The sequence below is a fragment of the Dama dama genome, chromosome 13, assembly GCF_033118175.1.
Source record: "Dama dama isolate Ldn47 chromosome 13, ASM3311817v1, whole genome shotgun sequence".
Taxonomy (NCBI): domain Eukaryota; kingdom Metazoa; phylum Chordata; class Mammalia; order Artiodactyla; family Cervidae; genus Dama; species Dama dama.
Genome location: NC_083693.1, coordinates 30887655 through 30907566, shown reverse-complemented (window position 1 = coordinate 30907566; position 19912 = coordinate 30887655). Strand labels below are relative to the sequence as shown.

The window sequence follows — 19912 nt, the reverse complement described above, 5'->3', positions numbered from 1 at the left end:
AATGTTACCCTTCTGAACACCCACTATTTGCAAAACATTATGCTAGGCCCCCACTTATTACATAGGTATTACCTCACTCCTTACAACAATATGAAATGGTTATAAGAATTATCTCTATTTTAGAGATAAGAACACTGATGGTCAAAGAAGAAATGTGGTTTGTCCATTATCAGATAGTAAACAGAAGAGTTTAGAAGCCAGGTGTGTCTAACTTCAAATTGCAAGTTCTGTGCTTTTATACTATAATGTCACACATTTAAATATAATTAAAGGACCCCCTATCTAAACACAGTGGCCTAAACAGTAATTTGCCTCTTCCCTCTTGGATATGCTCAAAATCAGCTAAGTAAACAAGAAAAATAAAGCAAATTTCACTGTTAGTGGAACTGGAGGCTGATAAAACCTATAGTCTCAAAAAAGTGTGGGGAGGTAAGGAATGCCAAAAGCAGACAGATGAAACTCTGGGAGGCTGTAAGACTGTAGGATTGTGGAAGACTGGGTGGAAATCCAGCAGAAGACATATAAGGGAGATGTCTAATGGAGTCAGGGAAAGAAAAGTGGAACAGCCTACCAGAGGCAGATCTCAAAAAACATCAACAAAAAACACACTCTTGAAGAAACCTCCTGAAAATTGCTAAGAAAATTGTTTTTGAATATGCAAGGGCTTAAGGATAAGTGTTCCCAGGGCCCTGGAGGAAATTACTGGAGAACAAACTTTGGTCAACCAAAAAATGATTGGAAAACCACAGCAAGACAACTGACAGTGAACAGTGAATATGCAGTTAACCCTCTGGCTAATCAAGACTAAAGCCAAAAAAGTTTAGAGTGGCAGATCAGAATGTCAATGCTTATGCCCTGACAATGCAGAAATGATACAACTAGCATAGAAGGGGAAGGAGCAAGAAGATGAGTGGTGTGAGTGCCTTAATTGTATCACTTATACAAGCTAGGAATCAGAGGAATGATTCAAAGCTGAAAATCCAGGCAATAGAAATATGGGATAGATATATATATAAAGATAGCCACTTAGAAATACAACTTTGGGCTAATAAGAGAGAGAAAATGAAAGGGAAAAAAGATAGGGAGGAAGTGGAAACACCACTCATAAAAAAAGTAAAACATTAATTAAACACAAAATTATAGACATATTATATAGAATTTAAATTCTACATTATTACATACAAATATTTCTAAGTATCAGAAGAACCACACACAAAACCAAAGCTAGAGGGAATCTGCTACATAGCACAGGGAGCTCGGTTTGGTGCTCCGTGAAGACCTAGAGGGGTGGGATGGGGGGAGGTTGGGAGGGAGGCTCAAGAGGGAGGAGATATATGTATACCTATAGCTGACTCACGATGTTGTACAGCAGAAATTAACACAAAAGTGTAAAGCAGTTATATTCCAATTAAAAACAAGAGCAAGGAGAATACATAATGAAAGACTTTATACATAAACTATATTCAAGTCTAGAATTTAAAGATACTTTACTGCATATGGAATGCTGTCCCTGGTGGCTCAGACAGTAAAGAATCTGTCTGCAATGCAGAAGACCTGGGTTCGATTCTTGGGTTGGAAAGATTCCCTGGAGAAGGGAATGGCAACCCACTCCAGTATTCTTGCCTGGAAAAATCCCATGGACAGGGGAGCCTGGCAGGCTACAATCCATGAAGTAGCAAAGAGTTGGACATTTTCAAGTGATCGACTAACACTTTCACTTCCATATGGGATGCTGAATGAACAGTATGAATTAAAAAAAAAAAAATAGAGCTTGGAGAATATTCTCCAAGTCTCTCCAAGTCACTTCAGTCATGTCCGACTCTGTGCGACCCCACAGACGGCAGCCCACCAGGCTCTGCCGTCCCTGGGATTCTCCAGGCAAGAATACTGGAGTGGGTTGCCATTTCCTTCTCCAATTGGAGAATATTAGGAGCCATCAAATATTAAGTCCAACTGAAGAATGTTAGTATCTTTTTACTTCTTTTTTTTTTTTGGATCTTTTTACTTCTGATATTCTAGGGTTCAGTTCAGTTCAGTTCAGTCGCTCAGTCGTGTCCGACTCTGCGACCCCATGAATCGCAGCACGCCAGGCCTCCCTGTCCATCACCAACTCCAGGAGTTTACTCAAACTCATGTCCATCGAGTCGGTGATGCCATCCAGCCATCTCATCCTCTGTCATCCCCTTCTCCTCCTGCCCCCAATCCCTCCCAGCATCAGGGTCTTTTCCAATGAGTCAACTCTTCGCATGAGGTGGCCAAAGTATTGGAGTTTCAGCTTCAGCATCAGTCCTTCCAATGAACACCCAGGACTGATCTCCTTTAGGATGGACTGGTTGGATCTCGTTGCAGTCCAAGGGACTCTCAAGAGTCTTCTCCAACACCACAGTTCAAAAGCATCAATTTTTCAGCGCTCAGCTTTCTTCACAGTCCAACTCTCACATGTATACATGACCACCGGAAAAACCATAGCCTTACTAGATGGACCTTTGTTAGCAAAGTAATGTCTCTGTTTTTTAATATGCTATCTAGGTTGGTCATAACTTTCCTGATTAGGAAATATTAATATGGACATGAGAGCTTTAAATTTACAAAGAAAATGCTGACTTTGCACACATGGCTCACGTGAACAGAACTTTTTAATTTTTTTGGCCTTGCCTTGCAGCATGTGAGATCTTAGTTTCTGGACTAGGGATCAAACCTGCACCCGTTGCAGTGGAAGCAGTGTCTTAACCACTGGACCGCCAGCGAAGTCCCATGAATGGAACTGCTGATTAAAGCTCTTCACTCCCCCTCACCCCTAAACTGATCAGTCCTATAGAACCTACTGCTTCACTATCTCAATATCCATTCCCTTCTGTCTCCACAGCCAAGAGCCTAATCTAAGCTGCCAACAATTCTGTCTTGCCTAAGCCTCCTAATTGGTGTGTCTGACTCTAGTCTTTGCCTCTGCAAATTTGCAGCCCAACTGATCTTTCCAAAATATAAATCTGATTGTGACACTCCCCTGCTTAAAAGCTTCTCAGTGACTTATCATCACTTACAGGTTAGAGCCTAAAAGCCCCAACCTAATACAGCAAGAAGTTGAAGAATACTCTGTGCCAGGGTGTGGGGAAACAGGCATCAGCACAGCCTCCATGGATAGTAATATGGCTTTACCTACTTAAACTGAAAATACTCACACTCTTTGACCCCAAAATCCCATTCCGAGGAGTTTATAGAAATACTTCCATGTTCAAACGGACATACATACAGGGATATTTGTTGCAGCATGGTTTACAATAGCAAAAGACTAGATATGATGCTGGGGAAGATTGAGGGAAGAGGAGAAGGCGATGAGAGAGGATGAGATGGTTGGATGGCATCACTGATTCAATGGACATGAGCTTCAGCAAGCTCCGGGAGATGGTGAAGGACAGGGAAGCCTGACGTGCTGCAGTCCATGGGGTCGAAAAGAGTCAGACATGACTTAGTGACTGAACAACTACAAAATCAGCAAGAAATGATCTAACTTACCTCCATATGGGATTAACTCAATGAATTATGGTACATCCACATCCCAAATAAGTAAAATAAATATCCAAATAAAAAAGCAAAGTATTGGGACAGAAAATATCATACACCACCCGTGTGTAGGAAATACAGACACATATACTTGTAAATGCACAGAAAACAGATCTAGAAGGATGCCCAACATACCAGTTACAGCAACTGACTTCAGGAAGAGGAATGGGGTGGGGGCAGTAGAGAAAGGGTGAAGGTTTCAGTTCAGTTCACTTCAGTCACTCAGTCGTGTCTGACTCTTTGAGACCCCATGAATTGCAGCACGCCAGGCCTCCCTGTCCATCACCAACTCCAGGAGTTTACTCAAACTCATGTCCATCGAGTCGGTGATGCCATCCAGCCATCTCATCCTCTGTCATCCCCTTCTCCTCCTGCCCCCAATCCCTCCCAGCATCAGGGTCTTTTCCAATGAGTCAACTCTTCGCGTGAGGTGGCCAAAGTATTGGAGTTTCAGCTTCAGCATCAGTCCTTCCAATGAACACCCAGGACTGATCTCCTTTAGGATGGACTGGTTGGATCTCGTTGCAGTCCAAGGGACTCTCAAGAGTCTTCTCCAACACCACAGTTCAAAAGCATCAATTTTTCAGCGCTCAGCTTTCTTCACAGTCCAATTCTCACATCCATACATGACCACTGGAAAAACCATGGCCTTGACTAGACGGACCTTTGTTGGCAAAGTAATGTCTCTGCTTTTTAATATGCAGTCTAGGTTGGTCATAACTTTCCTTCCAAGAAGTAAGCGTCTTTTACTTTCATGGCTGCAATTACCATCTGTAGTGATTTTGGAACCCCCCAAAATAAAGTCTGACACTGCTTCCACTGTTTCCCCATCTATTTCCCATGAAGTAATGGGACCAGGATAAAGGTTTCATATACTCTAAATACTTCTCATACTTCATGAATTTTATACCATGTGCCTATGACACATATTCCACAAAAGCTAATGAAGAATGAAAATGAATAAGTAAACAGGCCCTTCTGTGATCAGTGAGGCCTTTCAGCAGGAGAGCCAGGTCTGTCTCTCCAGGCTCATCTCTTGGGTTCCTCCGTCCTATAGCACTGACACCATACTGACTACTGTGCTATTTTATAATCACTTTGTTTCTTCTCTGCTGGACATTGTCAGTCTTCTCATTGCTCACCCGTAGGACTCCTTTTCCCTAAAGACTTCCCTCAAGTTTCTTCTCTTCTCTGAAGACTTCCGAGTTCCCTTGTGCTGTGCTGTGCTGTGCTTAGTCGCTCAGTTGTGTCTGACTCCTTGCGACCCCATGGACTGTAGCCCACCAGGCTCCTCTGTCCATGGGGATTCCCCAGGCAAGAACATTGGAGTGGGTTGCCATGCCCTCCTCCAGGTGATCTTCCAACCCAGGTCTCCCACAGTGCAGGCAGATTCTTTACCATCTGAGCTACCAGGGAAGTCCAAGAATACTGGAGAGGGTAGCCTATCCCTTCTCCAGGGACCTTCCCGACCCAGGAATCAAACCAGGGTCTCCTGCATTGTAGGCAGATTGTTTACCAGCTGAGCTACCAGGGAAGCCTTTGAGCTCCCTTCTCCATCCCTAAAAATTTAAGTGGCTTCCTGTCCTATGTACCCTTGGCAAATGTACCTAATTCTATCATTATACCCTCATTCTCTGTGGCAGTTATTTGTTTCATGCACATGTTTCATCTGCTAATCTTTGAACTCTTCTGAAGAGGGCCCAGCTCAGGTCCAGGGTTAGACTTGGTGCACAGTAACTATAAAGGTTGATGTCTCTAAACACTATGGTATGTATGTGTCTGCATCTGGATCTGGGTAGAGATCTGAGGAGAAATGTCATGTACTTCTTAAAAATAACACTTGTGTGAGCTGGGGTGAAACTAGCTGGTTCTCTGGGAGCTTTTTCATTATGAAGAACATTAGCAGTTTTAATTTGCTATCTTGTCTTTCTGTCTTCCCTATAAATTCTCAGAGATTAAGGAACCAGTTTGATTTACCTTTGCAATGTTCATAGGCCATGGCACATAGGAGGTTCACAGAAATGAACCACTGAATGACAAATACTATGGCTTGTCACCCTCTGAGAGGGCATGACCCTGGAGCGCTGGTTTTGGGAAGCAGGATTCAAAGCCAAGGGCTTAACAGGGATGGAGCTGGGCAGTGTCAAGGACCTGGAATCTATTTCTTGATGAAACCCAGACCCAGGGCTCATATCGAGGCTTCATCATCTTTAAATCTTTGATATAATTACCCAGTGAAACCATCCGGCCCTAAAGATTTTAGGGGGAAGACTTAAAAATTACAAATTAAATTTCTTTAGCAGTCATAGGGTTCTTCAAATTATCCTGTTTCATTTTCACATGAGTTTTGGTAGTTTCTGGTTTTTTTTTTTTAAAGAATTGTTCTATTTCATCTAAGTTGTTGAACTTATGTGTGCATTTTTTTCATAATAGAACTTTATTATCCTTTTAATGCTTGCAGGGTCTCTGGTGATATCCCCTTTCATTCATTTTTAAAAAAGCTTTACTGAGGTATAATTAACAAAACAGTATGCATTTAATATATACAACTTGATGTTTTGATATATCTATATATTGTGAAATGATCACCACAATCAAGCTCCTCTTTCATTCTGAATACAGGTAATTTGTCTCTTTTTTTTTTCCTTGTGAGACTTATTAGAGGTTTATCAATATTATAGATCTTCTCAAATAAGATTCTGGTTTATTTTTCCATAGTTTTAGTTTTCAATTTCATTGTTTTTTGCTCTTTTCATTACTATTTCCTTCCTTCTGATTGCTTTGGGTTAATTTTGTTCTTTCTTTTCTAGTTACTCAGTATGAGAGCTCAGAGTTTTGAACTCAGACCTTTCATGTTTCTAAAATAAATATTTAATGCTATAAATGTTTATCAGTACACTAATTTAGCAGCAGCAAAATTTTGAGATGTTGTATTTTCACTTTTATTCAGTTCAAAATATTTCCCAATTGATTTAAAGTCCTTCCTATTTGACCCATAAAAGCGTGGTATTTAATTTTAAAGGGTTTGGAGACTTTCCTATTACCTTTCCATCACTGATTTCTACTTTTATTTCATTTTTGCCAGAGAACATGCTTTGTATGATTTCAATCATTTTCTATATTTGTTAACGTTTATGACCCATCATATGATCTATTATAGTGAAGGTCTTATATGTACCTGAAACTAGTAAGTATTCTGCTGTTGTTACACAGAGTATTCTATCCGGCTATTAGATCCAGTTGGTTGGTAAGGCTATTCAACTCTACTCTTAAATAAAAAAATTATTTATGTTGTGCTGGGTCTTCATTGTTGCTCCTGGGTTTTCTCTAGTTTAAGAGAGTGGGGGCTACTTTTCATTGAGGTGCATGGGCTTCTCACTGTGGTGTCTTCTCTTGTGAAGTACAGGCTCTAGGCACATGGGCTTCAGTAGTTGTGGTAGATGGGCTTAGTTGCTCCATGGCATGTGAAATCTTCCCAGACCAGGGATTGAACCCGTGTCCCCTGCACTGGCAGGTAGATTCTTAACCACTGTACCGCCAGGGAAGTCCCCTGGTTCATTTCTGTTCTTACTGTTTGCTAGTTCAATTCATTATTGAGAGGAGTGTTTAAATATAGTCTCCAACTATAATTGTCGATTTGTCTGTTTCTCCCTTTAGTTCTGCCAGCTTTTCTTCAGGTATTTTGAAGCTCTGTTGTTAGGGGCAAACTCATTTTCATTTTCTTGAATTGACTCTTTTATCATTATGTAATTCATTATTTTTTCCTGGTAATTTTCTTTTTTTTTTTCTGGTAATTTTCTTTGCTCCGAAGTTGGCTTTGTCTGGGGGCTTCCCAGTGGTGCAGTGGTAAAGCAGCAGCTGCCTGCCAATGCAGGAGAGGCAAAAGATGCAGGTTCAAGCCCAGGTTGGGAAGATCCCCTAGAGGAGGGCATGACAACCCACTCTAGTATTCTTGCCTGGAGAATTCCAGGCAAGCAGGCACACACATGCTTTGTCTGATATTAATATGTGAAAGTCAAAGTGTTAGCTAGCTGCTCAGTCGTGTCTGACTCTTTGCCATCCCATGGGCTGTTCCCCACCAGGCTCCTCTGTTCATGGAATTATCCAGGCAAGAATACTGAAGTGGATAGCCTCGCCCTCTTCCAGAGGATCTTCCCAACCCAGGGATCCAAGCTGGGTCTCCCACATTTTAGGCAGATTCTTTACCGTTTGAGCCATAGCCAGTCCAAATTTCCATTGATTAGTGTTTGTATTATATATATTTTCTATTACTCTACTTAAAAATTTTATTTATTTATTTATTTTTGGCTATGCTGGGTCTTTGTTGCTGCCCTAGGGCTACTCCCTAGTTGCAGTGTGCAGGCTTCTCATTGTGGTGGCTTCTCTTGTTGCGGAGCACAGGCTCTAGTCATTGCAGCACGTGGGCTCAGTAGTCGCGGCTTCCGCGCTCTAGAGCAGAGGCACAATAGTTGTGGTGCACAGACTTAGTTGCTCCACAGCATGTGGGATCTTCCTGGACCAGGGACTGAACCCATCCCCTGCACTGGCATGACAGATTCTTTACCACTGAGCCACCAGGGAAGCCTTGTTATTTTTATCACTGGAATTGAAGTCAATTTCATGTAAAAAGTAGAGTTGGGAATGTGTTTTTGATCCAATCTCAAAATTTATGTCTTTTACTTCATGTATTTAGGTCATTTAATATAATTATTTAGATGTTTGAACTTAAATATCGATTATTTTATTCTTTGCTACTTCAGTTATTTCTTCTTGTTTCCCCTGTCCAGGTTTCTTGTAGATTATTTGACAATTCTTAGTATTCCACTTAAATTTACATGTTGTGATATATACTATATTTCTTTGTATTTTAATTATTGCTCTAGGGCTTACAATATATACACTTACACAGTCTCCTCAAAGTCAACATTTTACCATGGCAAATGAAATGAAGCAATCTTACCACCACATAGGTCCCTTTACCCTCTCCCTCTCTATATATTAATATTACATTCACATACATTAAAAACTATCAATGTTATATTTTTTTTGCCTTCAAACATATTTTAGAGAATTCAAGAGGAGAAAAATAATTATATTTACCCAGATATTTACAAGTTTCCTTCTGGTATCATGTCCCTTTTGTCTGAAAATTTTACTTTAGCAATTCTTTAAGAACAGGTCTGCTAGTGATGTAGTCCCTTAGTTTCCCTTTATCTTGGAATGTCTTTATTTCACCTTCAATGCTTAAAGATATGTTTGCTGAATACAGAATTATTGATTGAAAGGTCTTTTCTTTCAGCAGTTAAAAAATATTATTTCACTTCATTTTTAACCTCCACTGTTTCTGATGAGAAATTGCAGTCATTTGAGTTACTGTTCCCCTATAAACAGTGCATCATTTTTTTTTTCTACATTCAAGATTTCATTGTTTTTTTGTCCTTAGTTCTCAGCAATTTGACTATGCCATTTCTTGGCATGGAATTATGTGGGTGTTTCTTATTTGGGGTTTGCTGACCTTCTTGATCTGTAAGTTTGTGGGGTTTTGTTTTTATTTTTTGGCCAAATTTGGGACGTTTTCAACCATTATTTCTTCATATATTTCCTCTGCACCACACTCTCTTCTCTCTTTCTGGGTATCCAAGGACATGAATTTTAGACATTTTGCTATTGTACCACAGATGCCTGAGGTTTTGTTCATGTCTTTTTCTCTCTCTTACTCAAACTGAATAATTTCGACTATTTTCAAAGTACACTATTTTCTATTGTCCTCATTTTTCTGTTGTTCCTAACAAGCAAGTCATTTTGTTTCAATTATTTTATTTTTTCAGTTCTAAAATTAATATTTAGTTCTTCACATCTTGTATTTCTTTGCCGAGACTTTTTATCTTTCAACTTATTTCCAGAGTGTGCACCCTTACTTTTTGTTATTGCTTTAAAGTCAGATAATTCCAACATATCTGCCATCTTGACATTGTCATTCTTTAACTGCCTTTTCCCATGCAAGTTGAGATTTCCCTTACTTTCTCATATGCCAAGTAATATTCATTATATCCTGGATATTTTGAATATTATGAGATTCTGATTTCTTGAATAAATCCTATAGAGGAATCCTATAGCAGATGTTACTATTTTTGTCTCAGCAGACAATCCACTTGGTTGTGGTCAGGCTCCAAGTTCCATTCAACCTTCTGTGATTGTAGTTTCAATGTCAGTTCCATTTTCAAAGTCTTTGCAGTTATTCAGATCTGTGTGTGTGCCACCCAGTGGCCAGTCTGGGACTTGGATGATGGTCTCTTAGCGGGTTTTTTTGGTTGCTCCCAGAAGCAAGCGGGATCTTAGTTCCCCGACCAGGGATTGAACCCATGTTCCCTCCATTGGAAGTGCAAAGTCTTAACCACTGAACCTTGAGGAAAGTCCCTCTTAGTTCTTCTTGATAACAATGTTCAGAACCAGATCCACGCATGACTAGCTTGGAAATAAGCCCAGGAATTTATAAACAGCTTATGAAGTCACTTTCCCCAAACTTCCTCCCCATGATCTACCCTTTACTTCCTGGGTCCTTAGGATTACCTTTTCCATTCCTCTGTCCAGATAGTTAGGCTTCACTTAGCCTTCTCTGTTGCATACTTTCACACATGAGCCCCTGCCTTGGGCCAAGGAAGAAATCCAGAAGAGAAAAAAAAAAAACATCAGAAATTGATCCCACCCTCTTGGGACCACAGCTCTTCCAAACAGAGAGAAAGAGTCTCCTCCATTCTCTTTCCTCTCCTATTAGGCCTGCCTTGAAGGGCTTTTCTTCTCTCTATACTGGTGCTTACTTCTGAGTTTCTGACTGCATAGACCAGGCCAGGGAATAGTAGAAGATTTGACAGATTTTATCTTCTTGAGCTCCAAAATCACTGTGGACAATGACTACAGCCATGAAATTAAAAAACGCTTGCTCCTTGGGAGAAAAGCTATGATAAACCTAGAAAGAGTATTAAAAAGCAGAGAAATCACTTTGCCGACAAAGGTCTACATAGTCAAAGCTATGGTTTTTCCAGCAGTCATGTATGGGTGCGAGAGATGAACCATAAAGAAGGCTGAACACCAAAGAACTGATGCTTTCAAACTGTGGTGTTGCGAGAAGACTCTTGAGAGTCCCTTGGACAGAAAGGGGATCAAACCAGTCAATCCTAAAGGAAATCAACACTGAATATTCATTGGAAGGATTGATGCTGAAGCTGAAGCTCCAACACTTCGGCCACCTGATCTGAAGAGCTGACTCCCTGGGAGAAAAAAAAAACCCTGATGCTGGGAAAGAGTGAAGGCAAAAGGAGAAGAGGGCGGCAGAGAATGAGATGATTAGATAGTATCACTGACTCAATAGACATGAATTTGAGCAAACTCCAAGAGCTAGCGAAGGACAGAGAAGTGTGGTATGCTGCAGTCCATAGAGTCGCAAAAAGTTGGACAGGGCCTGGCGACTGAACAACAACATTGCAAAATCAGTAGTACTGATCTTATTCCTGGTCTTATTGAATCCTGGTCTTATTCCTCAGTCTGCTACTATTTGTTTATCAAAGTCATCAAATAGATGCAACAGGAGTTTTGCCCACGTTTTTGGTTGCATTCAGTGGGAAACACCAGGGTGGAGGGTGTTCACTCCGTCTCGTCCAGAACTGGAACTACCATAACCACAATAGTTAACTTAACATTAGTTATTATATTTTCTAATTCTGGAATTCTAGTTTTCATCATTCTAAAGTCTTTGCTACTTTTTATAGTTTCTAGTTCTCTGCTGAAATTTTCAGTCTTAACCTTTTATCTTTTAGAATATAGGATGTACAGTTTCTAGTTCATGTCTGATCATTCCAAAAGTTGGAATACATTGTGTGGCTGTTTTTGCTGGTTCTTTTTTATGTTGTTTTTTTGTTTGTTTGCTCATTTTGTTTTGTTTCAGCTGTGCCACTAAACTTGCAGGATCTTAGTTTCCTGACCAGGGATTAGTTAGTCCCCCAGGGTCATGAGAGTGAAAGCGTCGAGTCCTAACTATTGGACTGGCCAGGGAAGTCCCCATCTTCATGTTTGTTTTTTTTCTCTTTGTGTGCCTGCATATCATTTAGGTGCCAAATATTACACGTGAAACATTTTTCAGAAATGGTTTGAGGCCTAAGATGATGCTATCACCCTCCAGGTGACTTCTGTTTGTTTCTCCCAGGTGCTGCATGCACATCCAGGCACTGGGGGGCAAGGTATCTTGAATCACCTTAACCTAACTTCAGGGACTGAGATATTTCTTTGTCACCCAGGTAACTCAGAGTTAAGCCTCAATCCCTGTGAGGGTAATTTGCTTCTGGTCCCCTTAATCCTATGGTACAAACCTTCAGGGTTCCCCACTCAAAGACCAGAGGGTTTACCAGGGCTACCACTCTTGAGACCATGGGCTCCAATTATGGTCTCCCAAGTCCCTTGAGGCTGTCTGCAAACACTGCTGAGTGTTTCATTCGCCTCTTCTGGAGTGACAAACAACCCCAGGACAAAAGCTAAGCCAAGTGCTGGGGCTCACCATTATGGATTCCCATCTTCTCCCAGATCCTGCAAAGCGATTCTTCACTGTGTTAGCTCTCCAGTGCCTTCAAGCAGACATTTTTATAGTTTGCTCTACTTTACTAGTTGCCCTCAGTAGGAGGGCATTATCTAACCCAGCATTACTGGAAGCTAATATTCAGTAAGTGTTAGTTCTCTCCCCTTTCTGTCTCACGCCCAAGCCTGAAGGATGTTACAGTTAATGCTAAACAAACTAAAGCAGAACACAAGACACAGAAGAGAAAAAGTGTTGACAGGCTTTAAATGCACCAAGGCGTTAAGATTAGGACAAGCAGGTGTGCGTTCCTTGCCTAGCCTACCACCTTCCCTTTGTTTCAGGCTATGTGTCCTTCCCAGAATGTGTTCCTTCCTCTCTTTCATCCATTACTTTATTTTTATCTGAGGATATTATGGGCATTATTTTATATTTAAAAAATTGTATTGGATATTTTTCTACTATGGTATTTCTAGTGATGAATCCTATACATGCTGCCAACCAGTCTGGCCTCTTTCCAGATGCCTTCCATCATGACTGCATACCGCCCCATGCTTCGTCCCTGGAAACCTACGTAGTAACACTCACCACAACCTCTTTGAGCTTATGGTTTGGAGCAAGTCTAATCCCCTTGAGTTATTAGATAACTTCTCAAGCAACGATCATGTCTCTCCCCAATCCCTCCTTCCTTCACCAGTTCTCAGAAAATACTTATGTTCATGTAGGCTCTGAAAACCAAAGCTCCCTGATGGTGGGAGCGGAGTTTCCATGTACTGAGACCAATAATCCTCAGGATATTCGGGGCATAAGGTACTGTGAGGTCTAGAGGCATTCAGCAGAGCCTCCTCATGTCAATACCATCCCCTCAGAGGACAGTATTGACTATATCCCCACACTCCTATACCTCAGCTCCAGAGTTCTGCAGAAAAGATCTCAGGTTAGGGCACTTTTAAAAGGGGAACTAATATCCCACAAGCTGTGAGGGGTCACCAAAAAAATTTTTTTTAATTAAAAAAGAAAAAAAAAGTAAAAAATGAAGGTTTGAATGACAGAAAGAAATACCATGCTCCCAGATGAGAAAGCTAAATATTAAGATACTGATTTTTCCAAATTAATTTTTATATTTAATGCAATCTCAATCAGAATACCAATGGTAGAGAGACAGAAGGCAGATTAGTGGTTGCCTGGACCTCAGGGTGGGAACAAGGATTAACTGCAAAAAGAAGCAAGAATCTTTTTAGGGTGATAAAACTGGATTATGTGAGTGACTGCACAGCTCTGAATTGTGTGCACTGACCTGTACACTTTAAATAGATGACTGTTAATTGGTATAAAATCATACCTCAATCAAGCTCTTTAAAAATATATGCCTAGCAAATTTTACTAAAAGACCATTCAAAATTCAAATCTGACTAGTTTTCCATAAAAAAATTTAATATAGTTTTGATCTTGTTAAAAATAAGTCATCATTTTTTTTTAAAATGTGTGGGGTTTTTTTTAATGGTGAATATAAAGATACAAGGTAAAAAAAAAAAATGATATCTGGGAGTTTGGAAAAATTCAAACAATGATTCTAAAGTTTTCCTAAAGGAATAAATAAGAGAGAATAACTTCAAAAATGTTTAAAAGAAGTATAAGAGGGTTGCTCTGTCAGAAATTAAAGCTACAACAATTAAATGAGATCATTCTGTTGTAAGAATCAACAAATACATTAATGGATTATGATAGATGTATATATGGGAACTAAAATAGACTTTAGTGGGTATAAAGGTAGTTTATAAAGAAAGAATCACAAACTAATAGGGAAAGGTTGACTAGTCAAGGTAGATATGAGGGGAAATTACTTATTATTGAGCTAGAAACTGATATTATGCTATATACCTAAATCAATTCCAGACTGATTTAAAAGTCAAATAAAGGAATTCAAACAATAAAAATTATAAAAATATAGATATATGCTTAATTAACCTTGGAATAAGAAGGAAAATCATAAACACTATTGAAGAAATGGTTAAAATATGTATATTGTGGCGTCTTATATAACCACAAAAAGTGAACTTTTTCAGATAACTTTAAGGAACCATTAGAAAATGCTCATAAAATAATGAGAAGTAAAAGAAGCAGAATATAAAACTAATCAAAATAATATAAATTAAATTTTAAAAATAATAAAATACATATGCAAAAAGATTGGTAGATACAGCAAGATATCTGGATGGCAGACTTATAGGTGAGTTTTTACTTTTTCCTTTTAGTTTTTAGAATTTCCCCCACATTTTTTACTACGGCCATGTTTTCCTTTCATTATCAAAAACTAAAATGATTTGGTAGAATGAGAATATGAGAAACCAATCAAATTCAGCTACTAAATTTGTAGGAGAGAAAGTGGTCTCCCCGTCCTACTCCTCCGCCATCTTGGCTCCTAAAACCAAATTCAGCTACTAAAAAGCAACATCTTCAGAATACATATGGCCATTATATGCATTTTTCACATGTATGATGATACACTCCACAGTTTTTTAAAGTATTAAAATAAAATAAAAGCCACGCAAGCTCTTTGCGGCCATAGCAGAACCTCTGCAGACAGCCTCTCCTGCCCTGCGCTGCCCGAGCCCATTCATCCCACCTCGGAGAAGGCCTTGCCAGGAGGATGCAGCCGTCTGGCTGTGGTACTCCCCACCGCTGTGGGTGGAGAAGCCAGACTCACTCACAGACTTGGCCACCAGCCTGATCTCTTCCCAAATGTGCTCCCTAGGGGCCCATGAGGGCCATCCCTACAGTACGCCCTGCAGTCCAGCCTCTGGGCTGTCAGGCACATGGAGTGGCCCCATCTGGCCACTAGGAGCTCACCACTCCAGCTGCTGAGATCTCATGAGACCAGGCATGAGGGGCTGAGAGTCATGAACAGATTCCAGAGTCTGGTTTGAGGTTCACCCCACTCCAAAGATCTCTGAACTACTATCCCCACAGACTAACCTCAGCACCCACTGAAATAAAACCATCTCTCCTCATCACCCTAGAAACTGGCGCTCCCTCCTACCTCTTTGAAAGTCCTTTCAATGGGAGTGGCAGCTCCTCCCAATTCTCCTTACCTTCCCCATTGCACCCTTGCAGGTCCTGCAGCAGTGTGTACCTCATGTCTGTCCCTTCACCCTTCCATCTTCTGCCTCGACCCCTGTGAAATGCTGCTTTCAGCTGCTCCCCGTTCCCCCAGACCCATGCTCCTGCATTCCTGTGACCCAAGAAACAATTTCATCTTAGTTCCCCCAAAATGCTGTCTCTACTTAGGGTTGCCAGATTTAGCAAAGAGAAATATAGGACACCCAGTTACATCTGAATTTCAGACAACCAACCAACAATTTCTTAGTGTAAGTGTATCCCATCTATTTTACCCAACCCACCTCCAATCTTTTTTTTCAAGTTGATATGTTGTGTTCTCATTTTTATTCAGCTTAGGAAATTTTCTTTCTTCTTTTTTTGGCCACGTGGCATGTGGGATCTTAGTTCCCTAACCGACCTGACTGGGGACCGAACCTGCACCCCTGCGGTGGAAGTCTTAGCCACTAGGTGAGGGAGAAAGTCCCTCACCTCCAGTCTTGAAACACTTTTGCTTTCTGTCACTCATAAGAAATACTGTCTTCTTTCTGCTCCTCTATAAAACACTCCTTTCTCTATACAAACTCCTGGGAAATAGTGCCTGCCCTCTGCTCTCTGAAACACGAAACACTGACCAAACAGGACAAAGTTTCCTTTCTGTTAATCCCCTCAATCTTGCTCCTCCCCTCCCTCTTCACCCTCCCCTCCCTTATCAAACTCCTTATGCTGTCACCCACCAGCCTCTTTCTTTGAAGAGTGCATGTCCCTTCCCTATCTCCACACAAGACCTCTTTCCTCAATTGGCTACCAGATCCCCAGGAAAACACCAGCACACCTGTTTTCAGGTAAAACAGTTTGCCTCTACCTCCCACCACAGGAACGTCTTAAACCTATTGCCATTTGTCTTGTTCTTAATATGCACCAAGCCCTGTGCCAAACACTGATTCTCACAACAGCCCCATGAAGTAGGTGTTATTTTTATTACAGTTTTATGACTTGTTGAAGATCACACAACGTTGAGGATAGTCAGATTTGCACACAGGTATCCCTAACTCCAAAATCTCAGCTAAAAACCCGGATTAAGTCAGAATTTTCTGGACGTTGGATATGTTTTAAGTCTTCTAATAAGCATCCAGGTGAAGACCCACTGTCCACATAGACTGCTCCTCGGTCTCCCCCTTCTTTTCCTCCCTAAAGAACATCCTCCTCCTCCACCTCGCTCTGGGACATCATCGCCTGGCAGTGAATGTCCCTGCTATCTATCGGAGGAGACGGTCACAGTCGGGCTGTGCTGCCCACATGCCTGGCAGCTGGGGACTGCCTGGGGCGGGGGCCAGGCCTGTGGTCCCTGCTCCTGGCTAGCACCCCACCCCACCCCCTTCTATAAATATCCCACTGCTCACTGGCTGCCAAGCTGTTACAGCAACAGTTTCCATGAGGTCAGCACCCCAAGCGGCCTCCAGGTCCCAACACCCACACGTACCTTGCCTGGAGTGCTGGGGCCTGCTCGGCCCTGCAGGGGGCTGTCCCGGGTGCTGTGTCTCCGACGCGCAGGGGGTGTGGGCGCTTGGGCAGAGGCCTGGGATGGAGTCTTCCCCGAGCTCTGAGCCACGGGTTCCGGATCTTGACTCGGGGAGGAATCAGGCTTGCTGCTGGCGGTGGGCTCTCCTTTGAGCTTCGGAGGGGCAAACCTCTTCCTGTTGAAGGGCCCAGTTGGCTGGGGGGCTGTGGGCACAGGCTGGCTGGGAGCAGTAGACCCCCTCTCACCTCCAGCTTTGCTGGATTCCCGACATGAGGGCCTCTCTCCAGGTGTCCTGCCCCGAGAGGTCTGGGCCTCTGTCTCCACCTGGGGCTGATCTGCTCGGGTGCTCTCCAGGTACATGTCCTTCAGGGAGAAATACACTTCCGGCTCTGGGCCTGGGACAGGGGCTGGGACCTGGGTCTTCTGGGCCTGGACTGGAGTGCCTGCACCAGAGGCTGGCTTCCTGGTGCCATCTGCTCCAGGGGATCCAGGCCCCCGGGCAGCCCTGCCTCTGGGCCGGGTCTGAACCTGCTCCATGTTCAGGGGCCCCTGTGTCCCACGGGAGTCAGGCTTGTCTGAACTGGGGAAACGGTTTTCCGAGGCACGATGGCTTTGAGCTGCCTTCTCCACCTCTGGCTTCCGCACTCCTTGCTTAGGTTCCACGTCTTTCTTCTTTTTCTTGGCCCCAGACTCCTTTTTGGGAGCTCTCTGAGGCCCCAGCTCCATGGCCTCACAGATGTAAGTCAACAGGCCATGCTCTCCATCCTCCCCATTCTCAGGGGCAGCCTCCCCATTGGTAGTCACCTCTCCAGAAGCAAAACTGTTGATCAGGCCCAAACCTGGGTGCTGACCAGGCTCGGTCTCTCCCTCCTGCCAAGCCACCAGGGGTCCGTCCTCAACTTCCCGGGCAGGGGCCAAGGGGACAGGCACCTCGGCCCCACTCAGCCGCCGCTTTCGCTGGAAGCGGTCAGGGCTGAGTTTGCGCAGGGCATCAGCCTCGCCCACAGCCTCCTTCCCATGCTTCCAGCTCTGCTCGATTTCCCGCATCTTTGCTGCAGCCTTGCGCTTCAGCTTTGCAAACCAGCGCTGGTGGATCTTGTATTCAGTCATGGTGCCCACCTCCAAGACCCCTGAGCAGGACACAATGCCCTTGGCATTCCGGGCAGAGGCCTGGTAGATGGCGGCATCTTCCTCTCGACACCTAGAGGCAGGAGCATGATGTGGGAGGTGAAAGCCCCCCATCCCCTCACCCAGAGTCCTGCCCCTGCCAGCCCTGCCTCAAGTGCCCCTCCCCCCACTCCTCACCACGGCTGAGAACACTGAGGCTGGCAAGAGGGTGGGAGCTGACCGAGGCCACGCTGTTCTAGGAGGGATTAGACCTGGGGCCCCAGGAGGCTCCCTTCATGAGCAGGTGACCCACACAGCCCGTGTAGGGTAAGGGTGACTTGGGAGCTTTTTTTGGCAGCTGACCTCATGGAAAATGTTTCTATGGGTCAGGACCTCCTCTGGCTGTGCTCAGCTCTCTGGCTGTCAGAAATACTCCCATCCTGGCCTTAGGAGATCCCAGACACTGGCAGCCAGACACGCTTCACCAGGTGGTTCAACTCTGCAGCAGAACCCTGCCCCCACCCCAGACTTGGGTCACAGGACCTGCAGGAGGGCAAACAGAGCAGAACGGGCCCCGGGCCCCTCACCTGTAGAGCTGCAGGGTGTGACGGTTGCCCTGATGCATGATCTCATACTTGGGCAAGCCACAGTAGCGGTCCAGCTCTGTGTCATCCTTGTACCAGGTCACCTCTGGCTCTGGGTACCCTAAGAAGGAAGCAGCAGATTGGGTTGCAGGGAAACCAGTTCCAAAATAGTGGGCAGAGAGAAGAGGATCCCATGGCTTTCCCAGACCACCTGAAGAGACTGGACTGGTCCACCTGCCCCGGGCTGGCAGGAGGAAGAGGGCTACCCTATGGCTCAGCCTATATTTAGAAGCTAGGCCCTATCAAGGCCAAAAATTGTTCCCCTTCAGCAACTGGAAGGCAAATATAGAGGAGAAATTTCCTGGCTGCTGATTAGAAGGGAAGCAAGGAGTTTCCAGAAAGCTTTAGCTGGTAGTAATAAGCTTCCTCTCTTCAGTGGCCTGTTGTACATCCTCATCTGTAATAACAGCTCTACTCTCAGAGGTCTCTCCTCAACACCCAACATCAGCACCAATGCCAAGCACCCTTCTTTCATTCCAGGTTCCTGAGCTATTAGTATTATTTGATGATGCAGCTAAAACATCCATCCACCCATTTGTCATCCATCTATCCACCCATCCACACCTACCTTCTCACCTACTCACTGCTGTGAAACTGACTGAGGTGTTTTTCCAGCCCGTCCTCTCTCAACTTTCAGCCCTACTCACAGAGAAAGCTCCTAGCTGTGAGGGCCACATTTCCCTGCCTCCCTGACCACCTAGCTGATTGGTCCAGTAATGGACACATAACCACTTAATCTAATTCAATTCTTTGACCTGGTATTTGGGAATTAGAACATAGAGACAGTCTATCCTTAGGTCTGGAAATAACTTGGAAGGGGTGCAACCATATTCTGCCACATGGACTGAGAAGGAAACAAAGCTACAGTGAGATGGAAATGAAGTTGATGTTCAGGATAGAATGAAAAAAAGGAGACAGAGAGGGTGGTCCTGATATCCTTCCAAATACTGGTTCCATTCCTTGCCTAGCCACAGCCACACTCTTACTTGTGAATTCCATAAGAAGTTCATCTAAGCCTTACCAAGGAGTTCTGTTTCATTTCTTAAGCTGACTTCAATTAATTTGCAATGGTTATTAGAAATTAGAGACTCCTAACATTGTTGCTGTGCAGTCACTAAGTTATGTCTAACTCTTTGCAACCCCTTGGATTGCAGCACACCAGGCTTTCCTGTCCTTCATTAACTCCCAGAGCTTGCTCAAACTCATGTCCACTGAGTCAGTAATGGCATCCAACCGTCTCATCCTCTGTCACCCGCTTCTTCTCCTGCCCTCAATCTTTTCCAGCATCAGGGTCTTTGTCCCTTAAATATATGTATGTATTAGGTGTGTGCTGATTACCCAGCAAGGGTTATGAAGATACAGAAGCTTGGCAGCTCTCTGCTCTCAGGGAACCTACTGTACAATAGAAAAGACAGGTCT

At 43.2% G+C, this 19912-nt stretch overlaps 1 protein-coding gene across 4 annotated transcripts in view; it reads right to left on the bottom strand.

Annotated features, from left to right (window-relative positions):
* The window catches only part of ALPK3 (alpha kinase 3), a 62541-nt gene that overhangs the window by 18804 nt on the left and 23825 nt on the right, over nt 1-19912 (bottom strand). For all 4 annotated transcript variants that reach the window (XM_061158782.1, XM_061158780.1, XM_061158781.1 and 1 more), the window contains 2 exons: nt 18437-18554; nt 16704-17943 (listed from right to left, as the gene is read on the bottom strand). In XM_061158782.1, coding sequence (XP_061014765.1) covers nt 16704-17943; nt 18437-18474 — 1278 coding nt within the window. In that variant the 5' untranslated portion in view covers nt 18475-18554. The remainder of the gene's footprint in view (nt 1-16703; nt 17944-18436; nt 18555-19912) is intronic.